Source organism: Pocillopora verrucosa, chromosome 5, assembly GCF_036669915.1.
Source record: "Pocillopora verrucosa isolate sample1 chromosome 5, ASM3666991v2, whole genome shotgun sequence".
In the NCBI taxonomy this organism is placed as follows: domain Eukaryota; kingdom Metazoa; phylum Cnidaria; class Anthozoa; order Scleractinia; family Pocilloporidae; genus Pocillopora; species Pocillopora verrucosa.
In genome coordinates this window covers 8887289-8901434 of record NC_089316.1, presented here as the reverse complement: position 1 = coordinate 8901434, position 14146 = coordinate 8887289, and the positions used below count along the sequence as shown (strand labels likewise).

General features: G+C 38.2%; 2 protein-coding genes across 2 annotated transcripts; both read left to right on the top strand.

The window, feature by feature from the left end:
* The first annotated feature begins 9087 nt into the window (after window positions 1-9087).
* On the top strand, window positions 9088-10981 carry LOC136280683 (tetratricopeptide repeat protein 28-like). The gene is made up of 2 exons (XM_066166334.1): window positions 9088-10876; window positions 10944-10981. The coding sequence occupies exons 1-2, from the start codon at window positions 9088-9090 to the stop codon at window positions 10979-10981; spliced, it is 1827 nt and encodes a 608-aa protein (XP_066022431.1).
* A 20-nt stretch (window positions 10982-11001) lies between these two features.
* LOC136280682 (tetratricopeptide repeat protein 28-like) lies at window positions 11002-13847 on the top strand. Its single transcript, XM_066166333.1, has 2 exons — window positions 11002-12512; window positions 13793-13847. The coding sequence occupies exons 1-2, from the start codon at window positions 11002-11004 to the stop codon at window positions 13845-13847; spliced, it is 1566 nt and encodes a 521-aa protein (XP_066022430.1).
* The last annotated feature ends 299 nt before the right edge of the window (window positions 13848-14146 follow it).

The window sequence follows — 14146 nt, the reverse complement described above, 5'->3', positions numbered from 1 at the left end:
AAAACAAAGCCATATTCCTAAGGGTATAATTTATGGTTTTCTTTTATCAAAGAACTATATGCATAATAATAAAGTATGCGGTAATCTTTCCCAAAGTTGAAGGGAGAGCGCAACGTGGGATGTTGTGACACATGGTGCACATGTTAGACGTAAAGAGTGATCGGGTGCGACCACAACGTGCGAGCGAAACATCACGGATGCACGAGCGTAATGGAGCTTTCTCCTCGTGTACCTGCTCTTGTGCACGCGTGTTAGTCGCGCTTTCGTTGACGCTTGTTACGCGGGCTGGTATAACCTAAAATATTTAGAAAAGAGGAAAGGAGGGAGTGTAACGTGTCGTCATCATTCACTAAAATTAATGCGATTTACGTTTAAAAATTATGAATATTTCCTTCACCACTTTTTCAGGCGTTATAATACAGACTATTTTTTTTAGACCAGCATAACTGTGAACATTTTTAAGTTCATTTTTATAGTGGATATAAAGTCCTTGTCTCATGTCTTAATCGACTATTGCTTGGGCTTTGCCTCAGTTCCAAACGTTTTCCCGTTGCTTTCAAGACACGAAGGGTGGGGTCGCTCATGATGGCTTTGTCATGCCTGTATCTGTGTTAGTTCCCAGTTTCCACCTCTTTGTAAAGCCGCTCGATTTGGTCTTTGAAATTCTCTGAACGCTTGGCCTTGAAGGTTGGCGTGAGAAGTCGGTTTTCAATGTTAACCATCTCAGGATGAAGATAGATTTTCTTGACCTTTGAAACAAAGGATATAATAATAATATCTAAGGACTTCCGTTTTCATTTTTAGCAGAACACAAATATTTTTTCTTCCGCGCTCACGAAATTTAATAATAAATAATTTTTCATTTGGTACAATTAAGTTCGTTGGTTCATTATCGTGCAAAGGGAAAGTTAAAGAAAAATGTCTTTATGTGAAGCTGTTTCGTGTTAAAAAAAAACTTCAAACTGGACTCTTCTAATTACAATTGGCATTCCCCCAGACATTGACACCTATCAGTAAATAACCGTATGACGTACACCTTAACCTGTTCCAATAAATTAAGATCTCCTTCTCTTCCCTTGGCCAAGATGTCTTCGAATATAACTTTATTAATAATCTGAAAAAGGAAAGTCACAGTTATGTACTCAGCTAACTCCGTTTCCAAACGAAAAAAAAAAAACTGTGTAGCTTTTTATGTTTCGTTTATCATTGAACATAAAGGTGGGGGTTTCGAAAAAAGTGAAAAATTAAATCATCTTTAAGCCATGGAAAACCGCGAAAAAAAAACCAGCCAAACAAACATACAAACGAACAAAAAATCATATATAAATAAATAATAAAGTAAAGATATGGGGAGACAAAAAAACGCCAAAAAAACAAATTGCTGGCGTTTGACCCCATTCGACTGGCTTCAACCATGTTAACCTGCGATTGCCTCAACTTCGGCTTGCATAGGAAAGCCCGGGGATAATATTACGGGCCTTTCTCAGTTACACCTTAGATCTCAGCCCCCGCCCCTCGTGAACCGTCACCTTTAACCCCTCACCCCTTCTGTAAATTTATTTACCTCATCTTGACAAAGCTTTGTTACGTCTCCCTCCACTTCATTTTTTTTGGCCCAGGCTTTTATCAATTCAGCATCAGGTACAAGAATGGCAACTAAAAAGGACTGGAAACGAAGAATGTGCTAATTCAAGCTGCTATTTAGCTTCAATGCTTAAAAATATTGTGAACAAACCTTAAAGCTGTTTCCGATCACAAAGGCCTGTGCAACAAACGGACTGAGTAAAATACGATCTGAATTTTCTCAGGAGCAATATACTCTCCCTGTTTTATATAAAAAAAATAATCACCATGTAAAGTGAAATAAAAAAAGGAATAAAAAAGAAAAAGAAATGATACATGAGGTTGAGACAGAAAAAATTCTCCGAGAGGCTTCGAATCCAAATCTTCGAGTTCGGATTTCGTACTCCGATGCTTCACTTCTAAGCTACGATGTATCCAACAGTAACTTTACGAAGTCAATTTAAGTTTAACCTAAGATATTTCCTAATTGGGCAGCCGAGCAAACAATTTCATTTTTCCTTGTCTTGTTAAGCTTCAGAAGATTTAAAAGGTAATTCCATACGAGGTAACAACACAAGAGATAAGAACCTCTGGAAATTCTAAACTTTAGAACTGCTTCCTAGAGACTTAGCAAACTGGAACGGAATATAGATATACAACATTTGTGAAGCAATGATATTCAGAGATGAAAATATAGTATTCTTACCTGGGAAAACTTAAAAATGTTTTTCTTTTCATCAATGATTTTCAAAGTTCCATTCTGCAAAAGAGGGCAGGCGCTTTTGGCTTTGATAAAAAAAAAAAACCAAAAAAAAAACATAGGCATGTTACGTATACAAGAGTTATCTTCTGTGGATGGGTGGTTAGCAAGCTAACTGGTACCTTACATTTTTCTAAAGAAAAATAGCATAAAGTTTCAAAAGATTCCAACGAAAATGTCGTTTAATCGGGAAGAGAAAAAAAACCCTCCCTACTTGTTTTGTGGTGTTTTATCGTTAGTTCTGAATAATTGTAAGCAAAAATAATCTGCATTGTTGCCGCAGATACTGTAGATTACAGTCTCCCTTGCAGCCGTTGTTCGGACTCGTCACGCAAAGCGCTTCTGACCTCCATTGCGTGACGAGGGCGAACAAAGTTTGCAAAGGAGATTTTGCTAGCATGCGATCAGGCCCTCATTATCAACGTTCGGTAGCGAGCGTTTCTTCGCCCGCGCGAACATACTAGGCCTTCAGGAACACGAGCCAGCGAATGGTCCATCCCGGATCTAGTACTGCAAATTAGTGCCATATCCCTGGAAAACCTCTCCTCGACATGACAACGCATTCTCTATATCAACGTACCAAGTGTAGGCTGAGATTTGCCACGCACCTTTTACCTTAAAATAGACATATGCCGCTATATCTTCACTTTACAAAGCAACAAAGGGTTCAAAGAGTCGTGGTAAGTACGATATTTGATTGTTAACGTGCTGGTGTGCCAATGCGACATCTCATCAATTTTATAATGCATATTTTAAGCTGCTCTTACATAGAACATGACTGTGTTGATTCATATACCGACACATCATTGATTGTTTGAGAACGACATCAGTCTGAATGAATTCCATCCATGTTCAAAGTTTCTTTCATATCCTAATGAAAACAAATTTCTTGCGCATTACAATCAGTACTTCTGCCTTGTTGCCAAATTTTGCCGTGGGTCAAATTCGTACCATTCATACCTATTCAACGTTGTTCTTCCTTTCGTTTATCATTCTGTTTTTCACCTATCAAGTGTTTAAGTCTTTCTTACAATAGCTATTTGCATTTATCTTTGTTTTTCAGAGAAAGCCGAGTTCTATTTCAGTTTCTAACTGTTGGTTTTATTAGTCATACGACTGGAATATCATACATGACAGGCTTCTTCTTTAAAAGATTAGTTCTCAAAAAAACAAAACCAAACAAAACAAACCAATTAAGAAACAATCTTTTCCTGCCTTGTTGCTAAAAATTTGCCTTGACTTTATCTTAGTCTTCAAACTAAACTGATCCACACATCTCAAGGCCTTTAACTTCCATAATCTCATTTTCAAGTCTCCTTTCTAAATGTAACAAATGTCACTGTAAATGTTTTAAGAGAATGACATGTTGCGTCAGTCTAACACCGTCAAGCTGACAAGTTTCTTTATTCTCCACAACTGTAAGGAGAAATTGTACATTAAACAATTATTAAGTGACCGAGTCTGGGACTGAAAGAGTAAAAGCAGCCACACGATGTATGAATGGGAAATGTTTCTGTAAAAAGAACAAAGACGCAGTTTTTTTTTAATGCAATTACGGGGAAGTTGGAAAGCGGCGTAGTGGTGTTTTAGGTTTTTCCGAACGATTTTGTTGTTGTTCTTTTGTTATGTTGATACTTTTTTTTTCACATAGAGTCATTGTCATTCATTTCTGTTTTGCAGGAAAAGTGTCATTTCAGTTTCTTGCTCTGGGATTCCTCAGTCATTCGATCAAAATACTGAACAAGACACTCTTGAACAAGACAAGCAACAAAGGGTTCAAAGAGTCGTGGTAAGTACGATTTGTAATTGTTAACATGCCGGTGTGCTAATGCGACATCTCGTCAATTTTACAATACATATTTTAGGCTGCTCTCACATAGACCATTACTGTTTTGATTCATATACTGACACATGAATTTCTTAAGAAGGAAATCGGTCTGAATAAACTCCATCTATATTTAAAGTTTTTTCATATCACAAGAAGAACAAGTCTCTTGCGCATTAAAATCGGTACTTCTGCCGTGCAACTATCCAACGCTTGGATAACTATGAAAACTCCAGTGTAAATCTGATCCAATAGGCATGCCAAATCTGTGCACAGAAAAAGCGTCCTGATAAGTTTATAAATGTTAAATGTTCGCATTGCGTCAAGGCGGGGCCAGTTATTTCAGCATAACAAATGTTCAGATTAAGAAAGACTGAAACCATTGTTGGTTTTCGCAATGCAACAAAATCGGTAAGAGAGAGCCATCCGAAATTGAAATGTTTTGGGGGGAAAATTTTCATCACATGAGCAGAGATTATTCTTCTCATAAAATCTCCGTTTGGTGCGCCATGATGTTTCTTGGGACGTCTTAAGTAGCGTATGGTTTTTCAGTGTCGGTGGTAATGCAGAGTATACTCAAATCGCACAGTGTTGCTACATTTCAAATTAATTCAAGGCAGGAAAATCTATTTTTCATTTCATAGTTTGTTTTGTGCACTTAATTTATGGGGAAGATGGAGAGCGATTGATTTTCAGGTTTCTAAACTTGCGTTTTACAAATCGAATTTAATCTTTGATCATTCTGAGTCAATTCCATCTATGTCTTAAAGTTTTTTTCATATCACAAGAAGAACAAGTCTCTTGCGCATTAAAATCGGTACTTCTGCCGTGTTGAGTTACATTCGTATCATTCACAACTATCCAACGCTTGGATAACAATCAAAAGGACAGTGTAAATCTAATCCAATAGGAATGCCTGATCTGTGAGCAAGAAAAACGTGCTCAAAAGTTTACAAATGTTAAATATTCGCATTGCGTCAAGCGCGGGGCCAGTTATTTCGGCAAAACAAATGTTCAGATTAAGAAAGACGAAAATCGATGTTGGTGTTCGCAATAAAGAAAATCGGCAAGATACAGCCATCCGAAATTGAAATTTTGTTGTGGTGAAAAATGTTCATCGCATGAGGAGAAAGTCTTCCTATCATGTAAAAAGAACAAAGATGCAATGTTTTTGATGGAATTACGGGGAAGTTGGAAAGCGACGTAGTGGTGTTTTGGGTTTTCTGAACAATTTTTCTTCTTATTAGAAAATTGTCATTTCAGTTTCTTACTATCGACTTCCTCAGTCAATCAATTAAAATACTGAAGAAGACACACTTCCTTGTTCAGGGGTAAGCAGCAAAAATAAAGAAAAAATAGCTTACATTCCTTTCCCCTTTAAAAACAAAACCAAAAAAACCTGTCATCGCCACCTCAAATCAGGTGCAACAGAAATCAAATCCAAGAACAGCAAATCTTGATTTTAAAAGAAGGATCCACAATGTTTTGCAATGAGCAGTGTGAGCAAAACGGAAATTCGTATTGATACATCTCAGACCAAGATACTATCAACTACGGTTTAAAATCTCGTTGCCGACATTTTAGTGATCTTTTTTAACCTATCAAACTCAGCACTTTGTTCTTACACGAGCTGCTTGCAGTTATCTTTGTTTCTTGCGGCTTTCGGTCTCATCTCTCAAAACCGTGTTTACTTTTAAAAAGGTTAGCACCTGAAGAACTAAATTCGCTTGTAATTATTATTTTCTCGCCTTTTCAAGAGAAATATATTTCGGGTATAAATTAAATTTGAGAAATTTCAGTCTGATAATATTTGTGGAGACCTACCAAATTCAGATATATTTTTGACTTGATTGTGAAATATTCGGCTTCACCTTGACCCTTTGAATTTATAATCGTATTAGCAATTCTTCCATATAGCTCCTTCACTTTACCTTGTTCGTCAGTAGGAAGAATTTAGTGTTGTTTTACAAAAACACCCTCAGCTGATAAGTGGTCTCGCCACTAGCTTGTTCACTGAATAACGTGTTGATTTTGGAAAGAGAAGCGATAAGTTCCTCACTTCTGTAACTTGAACGTTTAAGAAATCGCTTAAAGGGAAATCTTAACCACCAAACTCGTATCAATGATATGCAGGCTCCAATATTTTTTTAGATATCTTATAGGCAAACTGTAATGCAAGTTCCATCCTCCTTAGGTTTTTACAATGATTACTTTTTACCGATAATTTTCATATTCGATCTTTCACTAACTCTTTGCATTCTTCGTTACTTTGCAGAGAAAATTTAAAATCAGTTCCATGATTTTGGCCTCCTACCAATCAAGAGATCATTTCTTCTTGAAAGGTGAGCGGCTAAATATTTATTTCAGAAATATAGCGCGCTGAAATGTTTACGATTGCAACTTAATAATGATAGAGATAAATACTTGTGAATGATGAGTCTGTTTATTCTCACGACTTGATTGCTGTACGGTACATTGATATTGTAAGGAGAAACTACATATTCATCACTACTGTGACGATGTAAAATAAGAAGATGCCATATGTTATTTCATGAATCTTATGAGCAACCTGGGAAACAATTTTTCTTCCATCTCAGGTTTTATTTTTTTCATTTTGGTGATTTCTTGTTACCAACCGTGTGAGTAAAATGTTGTTACACCAGCTATTTGTATATACGTTTGTTTTTCTGGGAAAGTCTAATTTCATTTTTTTACTTTCGTTTTCATAAGTCACACCATCAAAATCTGTCGGCAGGGTCTGTGTTCAAAGGTGAACTGTTCCCCTTTTTTTAAAATTTCTATATTTTGATTACTTCTTAATTTCATTTTCCATGAATAAAATTGATCTTCTTATTTTAACGAACAAAAAATTTGGAGAACTTGGTATAAGTTGTTGAAGTAACGAGAATGTAATTGAATGAAATGAAAAGATTTTATTTCATACATACAGAGATTCACAGTGTAAAGTACTATCGTTCCGGTTGTACGAACGTTATGTTTTCACAGTCGTTCGCTTTCCACTCTAAAGTGTAAATTTCAGTTTATATGTGTGAAAGATAAGACATCATATATGGAAAGTACTTGAGTGATTTTTATTCACTTGTTGCGATGCATGAAAAACTCAATCGTTCGCTGCGCTCACTCGCTCGTTTATTTGAAGCATCGCTACTCGTGAATAAAACTAGTCATTGACATCAGTTATATGTTCCAATTTCGTACATCTCAAATTCATAAAGTTAGTTTCTAAACTGAAAAACCGTAATCTGCATGGGACACACAGTTAGAAATATTGACACAAATATATTCATCTGGACACAGTTGAATAGTTTCATACTTCGTTTTATTGTGGAATGGAATTTTTATTTCGTTGAATTTGTGTCCATCAAATTTGTCTTCCACGCAACGAAACTGATCTACGTCGCGTAGATAGATATCTCCGGATTGATTAAAAATTATTGATTTGCCTTGATTCCAAGTCAAAAAACAATGAAATTCAGGGCAGAGTGAGTTCCTGGGTGAGATGACTCAGAGTGAGACTCATGATCCTGACAGGATTTCATGCCAGAATTTTTAGAAAAATTCACACGTCACGTATATGAAAGGCAAAACTTCGAATCTCTCGCCTTGTGTAGAACGTTTATGGAAAATCTTGAAGATTTGACGAGTTGAAAAAAGAAATTCACGGGTAACCTATATTTCAGGAGGCAAATCACATCCCACACCGGATCATAAATTCACGGATGACGATCGCTTTTCTGTAAAATTCACGCGTCACATATTAATTTTGGCCTTAATCACGTATCACTTGTAAACCCTTTGGTACCCCCTTTTCAAAATTCAGTTTGACTGCTCTCGTATGACACTGCAATGAGGTTCAGAAATAGAAATTGCAATTGAAAGTTTCGCGCGACTGTGGTAGTTTTCAGGATTAATTGCCAAAACAATTCAAGCAAGGAAAACCCACTTCCCCAAGTCGACCTTCCTATCTGCCAACCACTATAAAGTGTGAGAAGGACGGTTTTTCCGAATCTTAATATAACTTTCAGCAGGACAAAACACGGCGAAAGAATGCCAAAAAAAGGGAACATCCCATTTACTTTAATATTTCAATTGTCAAGGGTCGATATGAATTTTATTCACTCAAAGAATCTTCAACTTTAAGCTGAGAATCAGGTCAAGTAAAGAACTATACGACTTTAGCTTAAGCGAGTGACAAGAGCGTGCATGCAGGCGGAAAAGCGCCTGTGCAAGATGAGTAGGAAATAAGAACCTCCATTATAAAGCAAAGACAATTGTACCGCCATTTCCCGTCATAATGAAATAAGTGACGGCTTACGCTTGCATAGTCTCTCCTGATTGAAATGACTAAAACGATTTTCTTCTAGAGAAGTCAAAATATTTCTTTAAAACTGATACGTACGAAAAACATTAATGCCATTATTTCAATTAAAAAGTCGAAGAAAACCTACTTCCTCGGGCGAAAGCGTTATAGAAATTTTGTCCTGTTTTATCTGCCAGGCAGCTTGGTAATCTGTCCAAAACACGCGCAAGACGCTCGTGACGCATGGAAGGTACCCATTTAAATTGTCCCATACTATCCCGTCCTATCATCGTATAATCCATAGAAGTTCCAGAGAAAATCATATTGATGTACATTTTTTGGGTTGAATTCAAAAGTCTGCCGACTTTTTCTGCTAATTTTTCTTCTAGCAGTAAATCGAAATCAGACTCAATAATAACTAATTTTAATAGCATGAAATGAGGGAAAAAAAAACACGTTCAATGCAAACATAACACGATTCGTAACTGCTGTTCAACCAATTCCCTAAAAAAGCTCAAGGATTCCACAAATCAATTCAATTTTTCAATTTTTTTAAAGTTTTCCTTTTTGTTAATTCTTTGTCACGAAAAACAAAAAAAAAAACAGGAAAGACTCGTGATGAGTGACGCTGCAGAAATCCTAAAGTCAGTCCAGATAGGTTTAAATGTCGTCATATTTCTTCTCAACACTGATCGTGGCCTACAAGCGACTGAGTTATGTAATGAATGCGCAAGTCTACTTCAAAACCTTGACTGTGGTAGTCACCTTAATATCTCTGTTGTAATATCCAATGCATGCTACGCCATGTCTGGTAACGCAAATGGGGAACTATATACCAAGAGACTTCTTTACACCTTGCACCACGCTGGAAGACTAACCATTCAACTGGGAGACAAATATAAAGCCCAGTGCGGGTTTGTAGAGGCAAAGCAACTTTACAATAGCGCACTCATCATCATGCAAACGATTGGTCACAAAAGAGAAGAAGCAATGGCACATCAAAGACTTGGAACTGTATGTATAAGCCTCAGTGAAATGCAGAAGGCAAAAATACATCTCGAGAAAGCAGTCATCATCGCGATAGAAATTGGTGACAGACAAGCAGAAGGAAAGAGTAAAGGGAACCTCGGAAATATGTTTTATCACCTTGGCAAATATCAGAAGGCTGAGGAATGTTACAAGGAAGCACTTGCCATTGCGATAGAAATTGGTCACAGACAAGGAGAAAGCACTAGTTACGGGAGCCTCGGAGATGTGTTTAATTCCCTAGGAGAATATCAGAAGGCTAAAAAATATTACAAGAAAGCACTTGCTATCGCGATAGAAATTGGCGACAGATGTGGTGAAGGAACAGTTAACGGGAAACTCGGAGATGTGTTTCACTCCTTTGGCAAATATGAGAAGGCTAAGGAATGTCACAAGAAAGCACTTGCCATTGCGATAGAAATTGGCGACAGACAAGAAGAAGAAACAATAAACGGGAACCTCGGAAATGTGTTTAATTCCTTAGGCGAATATCAGAAGGCTAAAGAATATTACGAGAATGCACTCGCCATCGCGATGGAAATTGGCAACAGAAAAGGAGAAGGAACAAGTATCGGGAACCTCGGAACTGTATTTAATTCCCTAGGCGAATATCAGAAGGCTCGAGAATATTTCGAGAAATCACTTGCCATAGCGATAGAAATTGGCGACAGACAAGGAGAGGGAACAATTAACGGGAACCTCGGAGATCTGTTTCATTCCCTTGGCAAATATCAGAAGGCTAAGGAGTGTCACCAGAAAGCACTTGCTATTGCGATAGAAATTGGCGACAGAAAAGGAGAAGAAACAATTTACGGGAACCTCGGCGATATGTTTAGTTCCCTAGGGGAATATCAGCGGGCTAAAGAATGTTCCGAGAAAGCACTTGCCATCGCGGTAGAAATTGGTGACAGACGAGGCGAAGGAAAAATTAACGGGAAACTCGGAAATGTGTTTCGTTCCCTTAGCGAATATCAGAAGGCTAAAGAATATAACGAGAAAGCACTTGCTATCGCGATAGAAATTGACGACAAACAAGGAGAAGAAGTAAGTAACGGGAACCTCGGAAATGTGTTCATGTCCCTTGGCGAATATCAGAAGGCTAGAGTATATTACGACAAAGCACTTGCCATCGCGATAGAAATCGGCGAGAGCAAAGGAAGGTTATTCTTAAGCCTTGGAAATGTTTATTTTAAGCTTCGAAAAAATCGGCAAGCTAAAGAATATTTGGACAAGGCAGTTGGCATCAGTATAGCAAGTGGTGACAGAATACTAGGAGCCTACGCTACTGCAAGTTTGGCAGCTGTTTTTGCTTCAGTGAATGACTGTCAGAAAGCAAAAGAACATTTTGAGAAGGCGCTTACCATCAGCAGAGACTGTGGCTGTAGAAAAGTCGAGGCAATAATTTACATAAGCCTTAGCAATTTGTACCAAACGCTTGGTGAATGTAGCAAGGCAGAAGATTGTATTGAGAAAGCCTATTCCATAAGCAGCCAAATCGGAGACAAGATGCTTGAGTTTGAAAGCCTTCTCAGTATTACTCAATTAAAGATATGGCTGTCAGAGGTTGTGGAAGCAAAGGAATATCTCCTTCAATGTATTGCAAAATACGAGCAAATCAGAACTTTTCTGAAAGGAAACAGTGAATTTAAAATTTCTCTGTTGGAGGAACACGGTACTTTTCCCTATCATTCACTCACTAACTTGCTGTGCTACATTGAAAAATTTGGAGATGCTCTCTATGTTGAGGAACTGGGACGAGCAAGGGTCCTCGCAGAATTAATGGCAGACAAGTATTCGGTGGAAAGCCACATCTCAGCTGATCCACAATCATGGTTCGGGATTGAAAACATCGTGAGGAGAGAAAATGACTGTGTTTTCTTGTATATTGCGTACAGAGAGCGGCGTGTTCTTCTCTGGGTATTGAGAGCAAATGGAGGCACTTGCTTTCGAAAAACAGATGAAGTGGAAGTAAACACTCTTATTGACGAGCAAGTTTGCGATGTGGAAGGCATTTTCAAAAAGAGCGCCGCTGGCTTTGGCGTTTTACCCACGGCAAACTGCGAAGATCGATCTTTGGATGACAAAGTGACGACATCTCTTCATAAGGAGAGCCGAGCAAATTTGCGAGGTGGACAAACTAAAGATACCGAAAGAATTCATGATTTGTGCTACAAATGGTTCGTCGCACCTGTGGAAGACTTACTTACAGAGCCTGAAATCATCATTGTGCCGGATCGTTTTTCGTACCGAGTCCCATTTGCTGCCTTGCGTGATGAATCTGCCGGAAGGTATTTATCGGAGAAGTACAGAATCCGTATCGTCCCTTCACTGACGACTCTCCGAATCATTCAAGAATGTCCAGCGGACTATCACAGTCTAACTGATGCACTGGTTGTGGGTGATCCTACGGTCGGCGAAGTGCACTACAATGGACGTCTCACTGAAATTACACCATTACTCTGTGCAAGAAAGGAAGCCGAGATGGTTGGTCGACTGCTGGGTGTTCAGCCTTTGTTAGGAAGTCGCGCAACAAAGCAGGCAGTACTTCAAGCGATACCTTCGGTAAGTCTAATACATCTTGCCGCTCATGGAAATGCCGAAAGAGGAGAGATTGCCCTCTCTCCTCAACGTGCTACTAACGATATTCCTCAAGAGGAAGACTACCTCCTGACTATGTCCGAAATTCAAGGAGTTCAAGTGCGAGCTAAACTGGTAGTACTCAGCTGTTGTCACAGTGGGCGTGGATTGGTTAAAAAGGAAGGAGTCCTTGGAATCGCTCGTGCATTCTTAACATCCGGTGCACGTTCAGTGTTGGTAGCATCGTGGGCTATAGAAGACGAAGCAACGGAACAGCTCATGAATCATTTCTACGAACACCTCGTGCGTGGAGAAAGTGCCAGTGAGTCTCTTCACCAGGCCGTTCAATGGTTGAGAAGCAATAGTTTCCCTAAACCTTCCCAATGGGCTCCGTTTGTGCTGATGGGGGATAACGTGACATTTGATTTTACGAAAAAAGGGTAAGTCTGATTGTAATGAGCAATTTTCTATAATAACCGATTAGCACACTTAACTTTTTCAGTTCAACACATAATAGTCGGTTTTTGTTTGTTTTTGTCTTTGTCTCTCATCCATAAAATGTAAAGAAAAAGAAGACGATTTCATTTCGTGCTCAGAGCCAGAAGATTTTTATGAATCGCTACCTTAATTGGCCTTGAAAAAGAGTTCCTTTTACATGGAAGATATTCAGAAATAATTGCAGGAGGTTGATACGATGCTAGACGCTATGACGATGAGAGTAATCTGAGAAACTTCAGCTGACTTTAAAAAAGTTAACTTTATTTTGTAAAAAATCAACAACAATAACCAATTAAACCATAATTTTGAAGTCGCTTCCTGCAATTCGGCCGTTAGATCAATTAATTATATCATTAGAGAACTAAAATTAACGTTGGGATGAACGCAGGAAAAAAACCTATCTTAAAAAATGATAGAATGTTGGCAGAGTTGTGTCAAAACTTAAAATTGATCCTCGGTTTACATCACCATGATCTGGTTTTCAATTCTCTCGTAGCATGCAGACGCGATCATCAAAGAGTGATAACATAACAAACAAACGGAAGAGAAACGTAGGCGTTACTATATCAAAATCTAAAAGATAAACGGAGAAGGGAACAGACAGAGTGAAATTTACTTAAAAATCAGCAACAAACAGAGAAGAGAAAAGAAACGATATCCAAATTGTAAAGGTAAAATTAGCCTTAAATATTTCGTAAGATACAAGCGCTATAGTCGAACAGAAAAGTGCAAACAGCTGGTAGGAAATTAAGGTGACAATCAGCCAGAATTCAGAAAAAAAGTTCCTGGATAGATTCTAACGTAAGAAACAAATACAAATGGAAAATCAGCGAGATAGATATTAACTTAGAAATTAAATAGAGGAGGAAAAGTATTGTAGAAGACGAAGCAAAGGAACAGCTCATGAATCATTTTTACGAACACCTTGTGCGTAAAGAAAGTGCCAGTGAGTCTCTTCACCAGGCCGTTCAATGGTTGAATAATTATAGCGAAAATTGTTTACCGTTAAGGGGTAAATAGCTGCCGATTCGAGCGTTAGCCCTTCGTCAGAGCTCGAGGGATTGGTATATCAATTAGTAGTTCTGTTTTGCTACCAGAACGGACAAGTTAGGCTTATTTTTCTTGCCTGCGATAACTCGCTTTGTCCCACCCGTCCCACAGAAAAGGGAAAATAAATACAACTTATATAGAAAAGTGACTGCAAATAAGACGGGATCTTTAGAATACTGCAAAGCTTTAGGAAGGGATCAAGTAAATTTTTGCTGCTACACAACTAAAATTCTCCGCCCCCCTTCTAACCCCATCTCCAGGCGACCGCGATTTAACATTTTAACTCCCAGATCAAATTTTTAGTTCTCCTTACTGTCAACCATACAATTTATATAATGTTAGTTCAGAGAATTTAGCATTGGATCAACCAATTATCCTCAAATTGATATTTTTCTTTATTCTCATTGCGTATCTGGTTGATATTGGATTGCCACTGTGAGGAGAAATTCTGTCTTGGTCACTCACGGGAGTTAAAGGGTTAATGATGGTCGGTACCTCGGTGTCGTCATCTGTAGAAGCTCCGCCT

What these genes read in the sequence shown, in the direction of transcription:
- LOC136280683 (XM_066166334.1), top strand. Translation starts at nt 9,088, where the DNA reads ATGAGTGACGCTGCAGAAATCCTAAAGTCAGTCCAGATAGGTTTAAAT. An exon ending in CATCAGCAGAGACTGTGGCT is followed by an intron (nt 10,877 to 10,943) that starts GTAGAAAAGTCG and finishes TGGTGAATGTAG; the next exon opens with CAAGGCAGAAGATTGTATTG.
- LOC136280682 (XM_066166333.1), top strand. Translation starts at nt 11,002, where the DNA reads ATGCTTGAGTTTGAAAGCCTTCTCAGTATTACTCAATTAAAGATATGG. An exon ending in TTTGATTTTACGAAAAAAGG is followed by an intron (nt 12,513 to 13,792) that starts GTAAGTCTGATT and finishes CGGGATCTTTAG; the next exon opens with AATACTGCAAAGCTTTAGGA.